General features: G+C 35.2%; 1 protein-coding gene across 5 annotated transcripts in view; it reads right to left on the bottom strand.

The window, feature by feature from the left end:
• Positions 1-15825, bottom strand: part of LPGAT1 (lysophosphatidylglycerol acyltransferase 1) — a 74167-nt gene that overhangs the window by 23403 nt on the left and 34939 nt on the right. For 4 of the 5 annotated variants that reach the window (XM_042976564.1, XM_007096161.3, XM_042976566.1 and 1 more), the window contains 3 exons: positions 12993-13088; positions 10768-11041; positions 6936-7062 (listed from right to left, as the gene is read on the bottom strand). In XM_042976564.1, coding sequence (XP_042832498.1) covers positions 6936-7062; positions 10768-11041; positions 12993-13088 — 497 coding nt within the window. Of the gene's footprint in view, positions 1-5363; positions 5923-6935; positions 7063-10767; positions 11042-12992; positions 13089-15825 lie in introns of those variants that run through there. The other variant, XM_042976567.1, reaches the window with a different exon arrangement.

The raw sequence follows: 15825 nt of genomic DNA, 5'->3' as shown, positions 1-15825 counted from the left end.
CCAGCATTGCTCTGGGAATTGTGAAACAAGACAGATGAAGTATCTGCTCTCACGGGGGTTCAGTTCTAGATGTGGAAGACAGACAGCCATGAGCAAACCAGTAAGATTTCTAACAGCGATTGAATGCTTAAAGATGTTAGCTTCACCCTAATCTTTGTTTCATGGCAGTGGATTGTACTATCAGATTGCAGGATTATATACGTATTTCATACGTATGAAACCTGAGGGCTAAATAATATATAACATTTCAAGTGTATCACACTTGAAAAAGTTAAAGGTGATGACTTTGACATATATACTGGAAGAGGTGATCTTTATACTGCTAATGAGATTGTAATCTGATGTCACCACTTTGAGAGCTATTTGACTCTACGCAATAAAGGTAAAAATGTGCATACCCTATGATCTGGCACTTCTACCGCTGGGCGGAGACACACCCTACTTTAACTCTCACAAGTACATGCTTAGTGAAAGAGGTATAAAAATGTTCATTCAACATTGTTTATTATAGTAGCAAAAATACTGAAGAAACAAGTATCCAACAGTAGGAGAATGAATAGATGATGTGTGACAATCATATCATGGGAACAGAATAGCGTGTTAACAGTTCAAATAAATGAAAGGGAACCATAAATGTAAAAACAAAAAGATCTAGGAAATAATACAGAGCGGAAAAAATACATGTTGTAAAATGATAAACTACATATGATTGTATACATTTTTAATAACATACAGAACATTATATGTTATAAATGTCTCTGTGTAATAACATTAGGACAGGAAGGTTACACACAAATTATGGTAGTGGCTTTGATAGTGGGAGAGAAGGGGTATGGAACTGGAAAGGGAAATAATGGCAAGATTTTGTTTTTAAGTAATCTTTACACACAGTGTGGAGCTTGAACTCACAACCCTGAGATCAAGAGTTGCAGGCTCTACTGACTGAACCAGCCAGGCACCCCTAGTGAACATATTTTCTTAAAAAATATTAATTAGTCAAATAATCATTTTCTGAATGAATTCCCTCCCTCCAAAACCAAAAGTAAGTTCCTGCTCAAAGTCCTTAATTGGATGTCTTCTCCAAAGTAACCAAAATTCCAATCAAATAAGACGTGAAAGCAACACCTTTTAAAATTTTTAAAATAAAAATATAAACTACTTCTGCACAAGAGGATCATTTTCTCTAACTCAATGTCTTATTTTTGGAGTGAAGACATTTATATTAAGGATATAGATTACTTTTGCTTTTATCCTTATAAACATTCAATCCCTGTAGTTAAAATCTAATCATGTTTAATTTTCCTATTAAGTTCTTAACGGCAGCACACTGTGCCAATTACTTCTTTAATAGGAATAAGCTGTCTTCCAGTGTGACAGTAATAACATAAAAGGGAAAGTGGGAGGAAAAAATGTTCCCTCAAATGTTTCTCATAATTAAGCCTTAGTTCCTTTTTTAAAACAAGCATTACTTTTGAAAAAGATCAATAATGTGGTTGTATGCATACTAATAAAAAATATTCCCCTGGTTAAATAATACATAATAGTGGAAAGTAAGGAATAAGAAAGGACCTCTTTTCTCTTAAAATAATAAGTGGCTTAGATGGGGAAGGAACACTAATTTACTAACACTGGATTTGACAATAGTCCATACACGTTATATACCTTAATAATGGCACTTTGCATTTGTAAGGTGCTTTATGGTTTTTAAAAAACTTTTTAATCAGTATATCATTTGGTGCTTAAACAATGCACTCACTGAAGCTGGGGCAACCTCTAGCCAGTAAGGTCCTACGATGGTTTGCCTGAGGAGCTACGTGTGCATTGGGTTTAATTAGCAAAATGGTCTGGGTAATTAGTTACCACTTACTGCAAATTTTCTAAGGAATTAGCTCCAAACATTTGCCTTAAAAGTTTGACTTCTGACAGATAACAACACTATTTGTAAGATGGGATCTAACATATAACCATGTCACAAATTTTACTTTCTCATTTATGTGGTATTTTAGGAAAGTATTTTATAACATATAGTAACATACATGTTTAGGGTTTGTCTCTTCCAGAAATCCTAAAAGTTTACATATAAACCCAAGAAGAAGTGAATGGACAATGTAGAAAACTGCTCTTGGGAAAAAAATAGTTTATTTCAGAACATTTAAAATAAGCTATTGCACTCTTATGCTTTTTCCTAAGCATCAATACAGAAACTTAAAACCTAGAAGAATGTTCTGCCGTACATTCTGGTAATCTAGATAGTCTTTTCTTATTTAAATAAAGACTAAATGTTTTCTAAGTATTTGGTTTTACTAATACATTATGACTGGAATCACTCTGAAGGAGAAAATGCCTTTTTTAAAAAAAGTTTTGGGGTGCCTGCGTGGCTCAGTCGGTTAAGTGGCCAACTTTGGCTCAGCTCATGATCTCGCGGTCAGTGAGCTCAAGCCCCGCGTCGGGCTCTGTGCTGACCGCTCAGAGCCTGGAGCCTGTTTCAGATTCTGTGTCTCCCTCTCTCTCCGCCCCTCCCCTGCTCATGCTCTGTCTCTCTCTGTCTCAAAAATAAATAAACGTTAAAAAAAAAAAAAGTTTTATTTACTTAAGTAATCTCTAAATCAACGTGGGGCTCAAACTCATGACCCTGAGATGGAGTCAAGTGCCCCTCTGACTGAACCAGCCATGCGACCCCCAAAATGCCTTTTTTTGCTCAGAAATCTCCCTACACCTGTATATTCCAATGAGGTATAGAAGAGGCAGCAGAATTTACCTGGCAGCCTTGATAATAATTTCCAAGAAAAGAAATGTATCAAAGAAATAAAAAGTGGCCCAACTACTGATTAATGTTAACTAAGTGATGACAATCAATGATGACAAGTAAATTCTGATGGTCAGGAATGTTACAGTGTTCTAAGACTACCCCAGTCACCCAGAGGCACAGATGTATCACACGGGAAAGGACAGTTGCTGTCCTCCATGAAATATACCTAAAATGTGGTAAAAGTACTTCATAAATACAGAAACTTATTACAGACTTAGCGGTTACTGATGGTTAAAGTTTTCCTTAACCTATTTATATTTTCAACTGGTAGTTTCTCTTGGAATTATGTTTCATTTAATTATTACCAACCCCAAATTTGCTTTGATTTGATCTAAAATGGTCTTTTAAGTGGTAGTCGTGTTGTAGGATTTATATATACAGTATTAGGTATTTTCATAACTTTCTACCAGCCGTATTATTTCTTTTAAAATAGAGCAATTAAAATACACTCAATACTCTAAGTGGCATCTGATAAATGCTGAGCAGAATGGAATAATTATTTTTGACTCTCACATGTATACCCTAGATCACACTGAAAAAAACTAGCAACGGTACCAACTTGCCCAGCTACACCATAATCTCAAGTAATCATTTCAATTAAATTCTCTAAGACTGATGTGGTGCTTTATTAAAAGAAAAAGTCAGCTGGAGCTAGGAAGAAAATAAATACTTTCTAAATGATACGAAACAAAATTGGCTTGTACATATGGCTTAATAGAAAAGTTCTGGAAAAATTATGCTAAATTTCAGGGAAAAAGTACATTAACTAATAATTTTAAAATCTGCCTATACAGTTTCCTGAGCACCTTTTCCATCTCTCTAGGCACCTGTTCCCTGCTTTAAGTAGTCAGCGCTGTTTAGTTTTTCTTGCCAACCACCCCACAGTAAAAGAGAAAGATTTAACTTCAGTTATTTACATTATTCACATTTGTATATACGTGATTTCCAATGTCGCATTTTAAGTCTCTTATTCTAGCTGGAAACATCTCATCCTTGTTTAAAACTTGTAAAATATAACCAAACAACTGGAGTGTTGGAACAAAAACCAATCTTTCTGAGAACAGGAAAAAAAAAAATGAGTAAGGAGTACCATGTTTGTTTAAATTTATTTTAATTTCTATGGTGTTATTCCCGCCAGGAAAACTCCATGATAAACAATAAACAGTTTATTTTAGAATTGAGAAAACTGGAGGCGGGGGGGACAACTCCCCCCCAAAACCCCAACCAAAACAAAAAGCCAATCTTTCTTTCCTTATCTCCCAGGGTGTCCAAATGGCCTTGAACAATACAGGCGGAGACCTAGTCAACCCGTGGGTGATAGAGATTTGTCCCTGGCAGCTGCCACAGACATGGCCCACATCCCTTCTCACAAGCTTCTTGCAAATCTCAAAACTATCCTGATGCCAAGACACCTCACTCTTTCTTGCCCCTTTCACTTCCCCTCTCTTTCCCATCTGAACTTAAGTCCTTCCCTTTTCCTAACACTGGTTAGACAGTAAATTTTTTTTATTAAATTTCTGTAAAGAACAGTGTATCTCTCAGGGTGTCTGGGTGGCTCGGTTGGTTAAGCGTCTGACTTTGGCTCAGGTCATGATCTCACAGTTTGTGAGTTTTAGCCCCATGTCTGGCTCTGTGTTGACAGTGTGGTCATGTGCTGATAGCTCAAAGCCTGCTCCAGATTTTGTCTCCATTTCTCTCTGCCCCTCCCCAGCTCACATACTGTCTCTCTCTCTCTCTCTCTCAAATATAAATAAACATAAAAAAAAAAACAAACCAACAGTATATCTCTTTACCTGTCACGAGACTCCTAGGGTGTGTGTGTGTGTGTGTGTGTGTGTGTGTGTGTGTGTGTGTGTAAATAAATAACTGGGCATGATGTGTATTGTAATTACTATTTCAGGATATGGTTCTGTATCATGATTTCATCTCTGCTAATCTAATATTTTAGAATTTTCTTTATTATTTCTATGTCGGTAATAAAATTTCTATAGTCAAATATACTTCTGAGAAGCTTCACTTTTATCAACAGAAGTATTTTTCTGTATCAAACTAACCATCCCACCTCTTCTATTTACTATTTGGTTTTGATCTCTAAATCAGGGGTCATTAATCTTTTTTTAAACCCGTAATCTATATTGAGACTAGATTGAAATCTGTGAAGCTTCTCTGCAGAAAACTGCACACATCTTGAACATTTTGTATAGAGAAGGAGTTGAAAAATTCAAAATTCTCTGAGGTCAGATGGTAGCTGCACTTGTGGTGAGGATAATGTAGAGAGAAGCTGGATCACCGTGGTATATACCGGGAGCTAACGTAACACTGTATGTCTGTCAAGTATACTCAAAATTTTTTTTTTTAATTAAAACAACATCTAGGGCGCCTGGGTGACTCAATTGGTTGGGTGTCCCACTTTTGGTTTCAGCTTAGGTCATGAACTCACAGTTCGAGTTTGAGCCCTGCGTCAGGCTCTGTGCTGACAGTGTGGAGCCTGCTTGGAATTCTCTCTCTCCCCCTCTCTCTGCCCCTCCCCCCTCACTTGATCTAACTGTCTCTCTCTCTCAAAATAAATAAATACAAAAAATTAAAACAACATCTGATTTTGAAGGCAAAAAAGAAAAATTCTCAGGTTCATCCATGAGACCCACAGTTAAGAACTCCTGCTTCAAGTGAATTTCAGGACCTTGCACTTACTTCTGGTAAAATAATTTTGCTAAAAATTGACATTTCTTGAATTTCTAAGATCCCTTATTATTCCATTCATTTTTTAATCCATAAAATAAAACTGTTTTCTACTTATTGGTTAAAAAAGAAAGCAGGGTGAACTATAATAGAATGCCTCTGTAATTAATGTTTTCTTCCTTGTCTCAGTTCCTTTTGGGTATGATGTGCTAGGAAGATCTACATATATCTGACTCAAATACAATCTACACATGTCCAGAACATACACCCAACAGTCATGTATTTTTGCTTGGGCATCAGAATTGAGCTTCATTTATAGATTACAATTTAAAAGTTTATTGAAGGCTAGATAAGCCTCTTCTATATGAAAATAAAACCGTTCCTGGAGAAATTCTTTCAGGGCCTGGCACACTGCCTTATATATAGTAAGTGCTCTGTAAGTAAAATGGACAACACATGTGAAATATAGTCAGTACAGTTCTCAAGAATTACTTCTTATCTTACACATGAACTTCATAATTTGGCAACGTTAAGTCACACAGTGGACTCAACTGTAATTTTATAGTCCTCTCTTACACACCAAAAACGCAAATTGTAACATTTAATTTTAAGTTTTAAAATTTTAGTTTCAAATTATTCCAAATTTGTACTTCTATGTGTAAAACTATGATGGTTTATCTATATGAAAACATGTACCTATCTACCTGCAGTGAGTATGTAATTTGAGTAGTTTTCCGCTTGAATTGAGGGCTTTTGTGGCAATTGTGATCTTTCAGTGGACCAACTGCTCAGTTTGTAACTTAGCTGCCATGGGTTGAGTGAGATCTTTGGCCAGGAAATACAGTAAAGATAAATGGCTTATAAAGCGGTCAAATCTATCCAAGCCTCATCAGCATCATGCTTTGATATAAATACCTACACATATTTGCATGATACTCTTTTTTAAAAAGCAATCTACTTTTAAAAATCTCAAGAAGCTGCAATATTCAATAAATGTTTTTGCTGTTGTTTATGCAAATGAACATGTTAAAATGTTAAATATTAAAATACTAAAAATTTTAAAGTATAAGTTTCAGCTAAATTCTCAATTTAATCATTTGGAAAATCTTATGTGATTTAATGACATAAAAACAAATTTCATTTCTATTCATACAAATCTGCTTTGCCCAAATGAGTATATATTTATGTTTGATGTTTGCCCTTAATCACCCTTGCTCAGAGTGTCAGGCCATCAAGTAATCATAGTGCCTCTAGAATACCATTTTGAGAGACTTTTATCACTCAGTGAAAATAACTACTTCAAATGATATTTTCATATTAAAAATTCAGCATAAGAATGATTTTGAGCCAACTATTTTCACTATTGATTAAAAATTTAATTTTAAAACACTGCTTGAGATAATACTTTAAGTTGGATATATGCTGAGTACTAACACAAAACTCGTACCTGTAATGTACATGTGTGACTGTTGGTTTCCTGTATCCAAGGATCCAGGTTTGAATATCTATGGGTTCAGCTTTGGGATAAGCTATAGTTGTATCTATTATCCACTGGAGGCCTTTTGACTTGCTCTCTGAGGACAAAACAAAACAAAAACACTTAAAATTAGATCAATTTTTACATTATTTACAGCAAATAATATAGTATAAGTAAAGCATACTGATGTATCTTTTGCTTTAAGAAAACAGATGAACTTTGGTTGTTACTGTTTTATATGATATAAGGATGTATCATTTAGTGTATCATCTTCATTTAGGATGAAACCAAGCATTTCCTAATATATTATAAAATGGCTGAATCTCAAACAAATTAACAAACAACAGAGCACTATTATTTATTGGACATGCACCATTCAAGCATTCAATACAATTACTTACTATCAAAGTCTAATTTATATTTTATCAGTCATAAGAACTGGCCTATCAAAAAGTCAGAAGCTAAGGTATCACACCACAAAAGTAAAAAAAAAAAATAAAATAAAAAGTAAAAGTAAAAAAAAAAAATTAATAAATACTGGAATAAGGTCCCAAATCAAGCATTTTAGTGTCACACGATTGTCAGTTGCTGTTTTTATTTAACACAAACTCCTCCCATTTTAGCAGGAGTTCTATACAAATAAAGCAATAAAGCTGTCCACCCTTTGGTAGGTACAACAGGTAACTGCTATTGTGAGAGGCAGTAAGAAAGTTCTGTTCACTTTGGTCCTCTGCATGCTGCTTTTATTCCCCACATGGAGTTAGAGCAAGAATTGAGAGATGAATCTTCCCAGAGAGTACAGATAGCCAGACTTGTGTGATAGTCTGTCCTTTGTTTGAAGTATTTAAGAGATCTCTAAAAAAATAAAACTTAAACATAAGACTAAATGTGCATTAAGAATTAATGATATTTTACTTGTGTATATCAAATAGCTAAAAGCTGACCTTTGAGTTAAAAAATTTTTTTTGATAATATTCTGAAGGGGAAAAATACCCATAAAAATAGGTTTAAAAAAAAGAAAAGAAAGAAAAGAAAGGGCACCTGGGTGGCTCAGTTGGTTGAGAATCCAATTCTTGATTTCAGGTCAGGTTATAATCTCATGGTCATGAGATCAAGGCCCACGTTGGGCTCCACGCTGAGCATGGGGCCTGACTGGGATTCTCTCTCTCCCTCTCTTTTCTGCCCCTTCCATGCTCATGCTCTCCCTCCCACTTTTTCAAAAAATAAAATATCAAAAAAAGGGTTTAAACAAAAATTAGGTAAAATAATAATAATGTTTAAGTAACCTATTGGTAAAGGAACAGAGTATTTATGTAAGGAAACACATTTTAACAAGTTACCAATGATGTACATGCTGAAATGATTAGGAGTAAAGTATATACTGATGTCTGTAACTTACTTTGAGTGCATTAAAAAAAAGAAGATGGACTAATGGATGGATAGAAAGGTAGAAGAAGACAGGATAAAGTAAATATAGCAAAATGTTAATTACAGAATCTATTTGGCCAGCTAGTGGTATATGTGCTGCCAAAGCAAGCACTCAGCTAGTGGATATTAACGACAACATTCAGCTTTTGTGAATGCTTAAAAAGTTTTATAACAAAATGGTTGGGAAAAATCATCAGAGTTCAGTTTAATATATATTAAATCACACAATAAACAAAAAAATACTAACCCTTAATCAGACACAACTTAATTTTGATATGTGTATGGATCACATATTAAAACAGATACAAAGGCCTGTTTTGTGTTTATATGGAACAAAACACTAAACAGTGAATATGAATACTAAAGAAAATAAGACACAAAATACCAAAACATAGAGAAGAAAATGGTAAAATACAAGTAAAACTAGTTTTAGGGTATATAACTTTCTAGAATTTATTTTTCCTAAACATCTAGAATAAAAATTTTAACTAAGGTAAGATAAATTATAAACTACTTTGCTTTGGTTCTAAAAAGAAATTGTTTCTCTCCAAAAGAAAAAAAATTTCTTCACTATTGTGTGATCAATATGACAATTGCCCCTACCTTTGAGATCTAGACACCACAGGGTATTATTGACTGGATAAAACTATTGCAAAACAGCAGTCTTTATTAGTGCAACTAATTCTATTTGGAAGACCTTTGCCTTCAAGCCTTGGCTTGGCTGACATTGCCACAGCGGCTGTCTGAAGCTATTCTGAACTTTCCTTTTCTATTAAAAGATTATTTCAATTTGTCTTTTTAATAGATGATGAAAGATTAAGAGAGCTGACTGCCAAGCAGCTGCTTAAAAAAACACATGAATGGAAAACTCAGTGCAATCTTACAGGCATTATCTCTATGTCTGGTCCTAACCCTCATTTAAAAACACATATTTCTGAGGGTCAATCATTTCTATTTTTATTTTATCTGAAGAATATATTTTTTAAATAGTAAAACACTACTGAGGAAACAGGCCTGGTGAGTTTCTTTCAGTTTTTTAATTTATCATTTGTCACCAAATTTCACAGTATCTCAGATAAACTAGTTCAAAACAGTCTTCGTGTTACTGGCACAAATACCTTCTGCAAACCTTCACAATGCACCAGGCTATCTCCAAGACAGTTGCATCTTTGAGTGTGGTTTGCATTTTCCTGGCCATAAAAGTAATACATACTCATTATAAAAAAAATTCAGGGGGTGCCTGGGTGGCTCAGTCGGGTGAGCGTCAGACTTCGGCTCAGATCATGATCTCAGGGTTCCTGAGTTGGACTCTCCACCATCAGCACGGAACCAGCTTCAGATCCTCTGTCCCACTCTCTCTCTCTGCCCCTCCCCTGCTCTCTCTCTCTCTCAAAAATAAATAAACCTTAATTTTTTTTTTTAATTTCAGAAAAGTATTAAGAAATGGGGGAAAATCATCCATAAAGTTATAGCTCTGAGAAGCAATCACTGATAACATCTGGAATCTCTCCTTGAGCTCATCTCCTACATTTGACACATTTGAGCTCATAACAGTTTTCACTAGAGTTGTATGTCCCTCGCACTCCATTAACATGATACAGCATGAGCCTTTTCCAAAGCCATAAAACCCCTCTGTAGACATCATTTGTAATGGCCGTGTGGTTATATTGTGTTGGATGGATATTTGATATTACTTCTCTGTTCTCCCCTCTATTTCCAATTTTTTGCTATTAAAAATAATGCTGAGAAAAAATTAAAAATTAAAAATAAATATATAAAAATAATGCTGGGATAAACCCTTTGGCCGGTATTTCAGATTATTTCCTTTTGATAAGTATTATTTGTAGTGGAATGATGGGAGTCATTTGAAGGCTCTTCATAAACCTTGTGAAACTGCATTAAGTTCATATTCTTAAAAACAAACCCTCAAAACTTTCTACATTTGATAAATGAACGAAATATACATTATTACTATTTCCATTTGCGTATCTATCATTAGGTTTTCAAATCAGTCATTTCTATTCCTGTACCTTTAACCTAGCAATTCCATTCTAGGAATCTATACTACAGACTTCCACAGATATGTAAAGATATTTATATGGATGTTTACTGCAGAAGTGGGAATGACTAGAAGCATGGGTAAGCAGTGTAAGGAAAGACACCTTTGACTTTACGCATTTCTGGGTTATGTGAATAAATGATTATAAGCATGAACTCTGTAAATAGAAACATTAAAACATTAAATTTTCATCTTCTCCTTGAGTATTATTTCTATTTGATAAAAATTATAAAAAAGAACAATAATGTTATCTTCTGGAACTCCAGATAATCCCTGAGTTCCAACAAAAGAAAAAAATGCTAAAAACCATCATACCTAATTCTTTAGCATCTCCTTCTGATGGACTTCCATTTTCCTGTCGTGCTACAAGTGCACTCAAAATAATGTTTGTTGCCCCGATCCTTGGCAGAGTGACATGTGTAAGAAATGGCAAGTTATTTTTCTTGGCAAATGCTTGACTTGTTTCTCGCCTCTTCCTGAGGAAGCCCCCTTCTGGAAACAAAACAATCCATTTTCGATCTCTGCTCCTATAGTTATTTTCTAGGTGCTTTTTGAGAAGAAGAAGCTGCTGGTCACGATGTGATTTTCCCTATGAAGGCAGATACATATAGAACAAGTAGATATACATTGGAAATTAAGATGCCATAAAATTAAATAGAAACAACAGTTTCTAAAGTATCGTGATGTCCCCCCTCCTTCCTCCCCTTCTGACCACAGTGGTAAAATCAAGTGATTAGCACTTATATTACATTAGCACTCCAAAAGAAAAACACTGCTCTACTTGCTCCTGAGAGTTCACTCATTCATCAGATCAGTGACTATTTACAGAGCCCCTACTGCTCAGCAGGCACTGTACTGTCCCACACACTGGAGATAGAGAGGTAACGAGAGACCCTCACGGAACTGACTCAAATGGAAACGACAGAGAACTACAAAGTGTAAACTCAGTTGGTGATGTGTTAGGAATAAAAAGAGTAAGAGGATAGAGAAGGCCGACAAGGTCAGGGTCAGCAGCCCCAAGGAGGCGAAACTGGAGCAAGGAGCTAGTAATGCGAGGGCCCCAGTCAAGTGGAGAGGAGAAGCAGAGTCTTCTAGGTGACAAGAGCAAACAGGACAAAGGCCCTGAGATGGGAAGGAGCTCTGCATGTTCAAAGAACAGTTCCAAGGCCAGTGTGGCTGATGGGTGAAGAGTGAGAAGACAGAGGTAGGAGGGGAAATTGCAGAGAGGCTCCAGCGTGTGCTTTTATTCATCTCTCTGCTCAGAAGCACCAAGAGTGTTTCCAGAAGAAACCAGATAATTGCACAGCATATGAAAAACAAAAATGTTCTGTACATAAAATTGTCTGGGGTAAAGTATATGTGTTTTCTCACACCTACATTCACAGAGCTTAGAAGTTTTTCTACATACTTCCAGCTTTGTGGTCTCCAGAAGGTTTCCAGAATTTGTGGTTCTCATATGAGGCTTAATCAGATTCATCAGTTATTCATTAAGTAATTATTATGTGCAAGGCTGAAGCTGCTAAATATATAAATACCAGAACAGTGAAGCATTACCATACATAAAAACTCCTGCATATCGTATTTCAGTTTTTGAGAAAATAAAGCGTGTGATCCTTAGCATACAGGGAGATACTATCATGTAGTGCTGACTGGATAAGAAGGTAGGATTCTTTCTCATACAGTGAACTATCCCTAATGCTTCGGACCCACTCTCAATCTACCTTTCCCTAACAAACCCATATTCATTCTTTACATTTGTGCCAAATATCATCTTCTACTCTACAGTTTTTCTGGATTCAAAAACATAAATAAGTAAATATTTTCCATATTCATAAAAAGCTGATGGATTCACTTTTCCTACTACGAGTCACCAAAATATATATATTTATCTATCTATTTATCAATCTATCTATCTATCTATCTATCTATCTATCTATCTATCTATCTACCTGTCTACCTGTCTACCTACCTACCTACCTACCTACCTACCCTACCTACCTACTGGTAATTTAGATACCTTCTATATCATAGAACAATGACTTGTAAATAAAAATAATAGTGAAAATACAGATGATGATAGGGGTAATTGTGATGAAAATGACAACGAAGGGGGCAGGCACTGTTCTGAGTGTATACTTAATTTAACCCCCACACCCACCCAATGAGGGGAGTACCTATTATTCTCATCTGAAAAATGAGGAAACTGGAAATTTAAATAACTTGCCTGATTCACATGGCTAAGAAGCAGAAGAGCTGGGAATGTGGTGGGTGCTTGATAAATCGTTACTAAGCATTGCACTGTTTAGATAGGAGGAGGAGGATAGAGACTAAAGTATTTGCAATGTCACCATTTCACTGCTTGAGCATACTCAAATTCAGATTGAAATAAATGTTTCAGAGAACAAAGATTTGGAGGAAGAGCTCCCTAAGACAGTGTAACTGGCTCTATCTATTATAATTGGTCTTGTTATGCCCATGTTTATAATAAATTGTCAGGTTAATCAGGCTATCACTGTTAAAAAAGAATACTCATTACTTACCTGTCTTATAAAGAAGTCTCCATGAATCAGAGAAACAATTCCAAAGTTTGTATACTTAAAAATATGGTCCATCAACCACATCATTTGAGCAACAACCTAAAATATATAAAAGCAAGAAATAATTATACGTTAAACAGAAGCAACCTGCTATAGTCTAGCCAGGTCTCTAATTTTTAAATATAATTATCCAACCACACTCTTAATTAACCTAAATATCTTAAATCTAGTGTTTATTTCTACAATTAAAGCACAAAGTCTCTATGAACAATTACTGGTATTGATTCCAAGTCCTGAAATCCCAAGTATGTTATTGTGCAACAAATAAAATTTTTTTTCTTTTCTATTATTATTATTATTTTTAACGTTTATTTATTTTTGATAGACAGGACACAAGCAGGGGAGGAGAAGAGAGAGAGGGAGACACAGAATCTGAAGCAGGCTTTAGGCTCTGAGCTGTCAGCACAGAGCCCAACGCGGAGCTCAAACCCACAGACCATGAGATCATGACCAAAGCTGAAGACAGTCGTCCAACTGGCTGAGCCACCCAGGCGCCCCTTTTCTTTTCTTTTAGAGAGAGAGAGAGTGAGCGGGGAAGGGGGCAGAGGGAGAGAGAGAATCTTAAGCAGGCTCCACAGTCAGTGTGGAGGACATACAGGGCTCCCATGACCCTGGGATCATGACCTGAGCTGAAATCAAGAGTCAGACACCCAAATGAGCCACCCAGGAATTCCTGAATTAACTTCTTAAATTTGGACTTAACCATTCCAAATTTGCTCTCCCTAAGCAAAGTCTCTGGTAATTCTTACAGAACTTGTAAAATTATTTGGAAACAATAAAATGGCTAATGTTACCAAATGAGGGCAGTAAGTTTAATAAGCACTAAAGCTTTATAAAATGGGACTTTAGTATGGAAACCAATTTGACAATAAATTTCATATTAAAAAAATAATAAAATAAAATAAAATGGGGTTTTAATAGCTAAAATATTAAAAGTTATAAATTATAAATATATAAATGTATTTTACATATAAATATAAAATTATAAAATTTTATAAAAGTACAAAAATGTCCAAAATACACGAACATTTAAAATTTCATTTAATAGAATGATTTAACATTCTATTACATTAAGAAGAATATTTGTTACTTTATGCAAGGCTATCCTCTTCCCCAGCAAAAACATATTTACAGAACTGGGGCCCCTGGGTGGCTCAGTCATTTGAACATCCTAATCTTGTTTTCGGCACAGGTCAAGACCTTGTAGTTCGTGGGCTCAAGCCCTGTGTGGGGTTCCACACTGTGGAGCCTGCTTGGGATTCTCTCTCTCTCTGCCCCTTCCCCATGCTCACTTGCTTTCTCTCTCTCACTCTCTCTCTCTCTTAAAATAAATGAATAAATTAAAAAAATTTACAGCACCTCAGTTCTTAAACACAGAAATAGTATCCCTTGCTGATAAGAATTAATATTCATATTAAGAGTGAGACTTTATTTCAAACAAATTTCAAAATTATAAGTAACTATAAACAGGGGTCTAATTAATAAACTGGTTAATTGTTCTTCCCTGCTGAGGAAATAGCATTCCTGGTTATAATCCTTAAAGGAATTAATTAAAAGCTACAACCTCAATCAAGAGTGCAACAGAGCTCTACTTTGGTTTCTATGGGAATAACATATGTAAACTTCACCTCTAAACACCAAATTATATGAACTTAAATATTAGGAAAAAAGTAAGCATCAATACCATTGCTGCTTTTACAAAAACACTAAAAAAGCTGACAAAGAATGTAACATTAAAGCTTCCAGCATAATTTTTCAGCATCACTAAATAGGTCAATTACACAACTCATACTTCATTCACACTACTATGTTAAATCACTTTACAAAATAAAGATACATGCCCAGTGAAGTACTGATTCCCCAAGTCAACTAATACAGAATAAAATGATCACCAACATCTCACTTTTCAGTCTTGTTTTGTAATGATGACTACTTGTTTAAATAAACTGAAATCTGAACTAAATGGAATCTGTTGAAAAGTGCCCCAAGGAACAAAACAGAAAGCAAGTGACTTCAACCTATAAAATACTTGAGCTTTATACACAGTATGAAGTTTAGTGGCAATTTATTAATTTCTGGGTTTAAAATACCAACACTAAAGGAATGAGCTTTACTTGTTCTAGCTTTAATGTATTTAATGTATATAACTTAACCTTGTACTTACAGTGGATTTGCCTCTTCAGTTAGAAGGTCACCTAAAACAAATCAGTTCAATAAGATAGCCAAGCTATCTTCTAAGATTTGTATGGATAATTCTGTCCTAACTTATTTTATTTATTTTTTAAAGTTTATTTATTTGAGAGAGAGTGCATGCACACACAAGTGGGGAAGGGCAGAGAGAGAATCCCAAGCAGGTTCCGCAGCATCAGCGCAGAGCCTGACGCAGGGCTTGAACTCACTAACCGTGAGATCATGACCTGAGCCGAAATCAAGAGTCAGACTCCCAACCAACTGAGCCACCCGGGTGCCCCAAGTCCTAACTTATTTTAGGGGAAATGTTACAAGTCAGCAAATGTTTATTACATGTCTAATAAAGTTCTTTTGACAAATAAAAAAAGTTTTTAGTTTTATCATCAATTGCCATAAAAGAACATGCCTCAAGTCACAGGTACTTATTTAAAAGGTACCAGCACATTTAGAAAATACAATTAATCCTTTGTTTCATATTCCTCAAAAGAAGCTCAGTAAATACCAGCTGCCTGAAGCAACTCTTGTCAACGTTTCATAGGCTGTCACTGAGAAATTTCTTAGGTATCTTCAAGAAACAAAATTGGCC

Source organism: Panthera tigris, chromosome F3 (genome assembly GCF_018350195.1).
Source record: "Panthera tigris isolate Pti1 chromosome F3, P.tigris_Pti1_mat1.1, whole genome shotgun sequence".
Taxonomy (NCBI): Eukaryota; Metazoa; Chordata; class Mammalia; order Carnivora; family Felidae; genus Panthera; species Panthera tigris.
The sequence above is the reverse complement of the archived record's forward strand: the minus strand, read 5'-3'. Positions and strand labels throughout refer to the sequence as shown.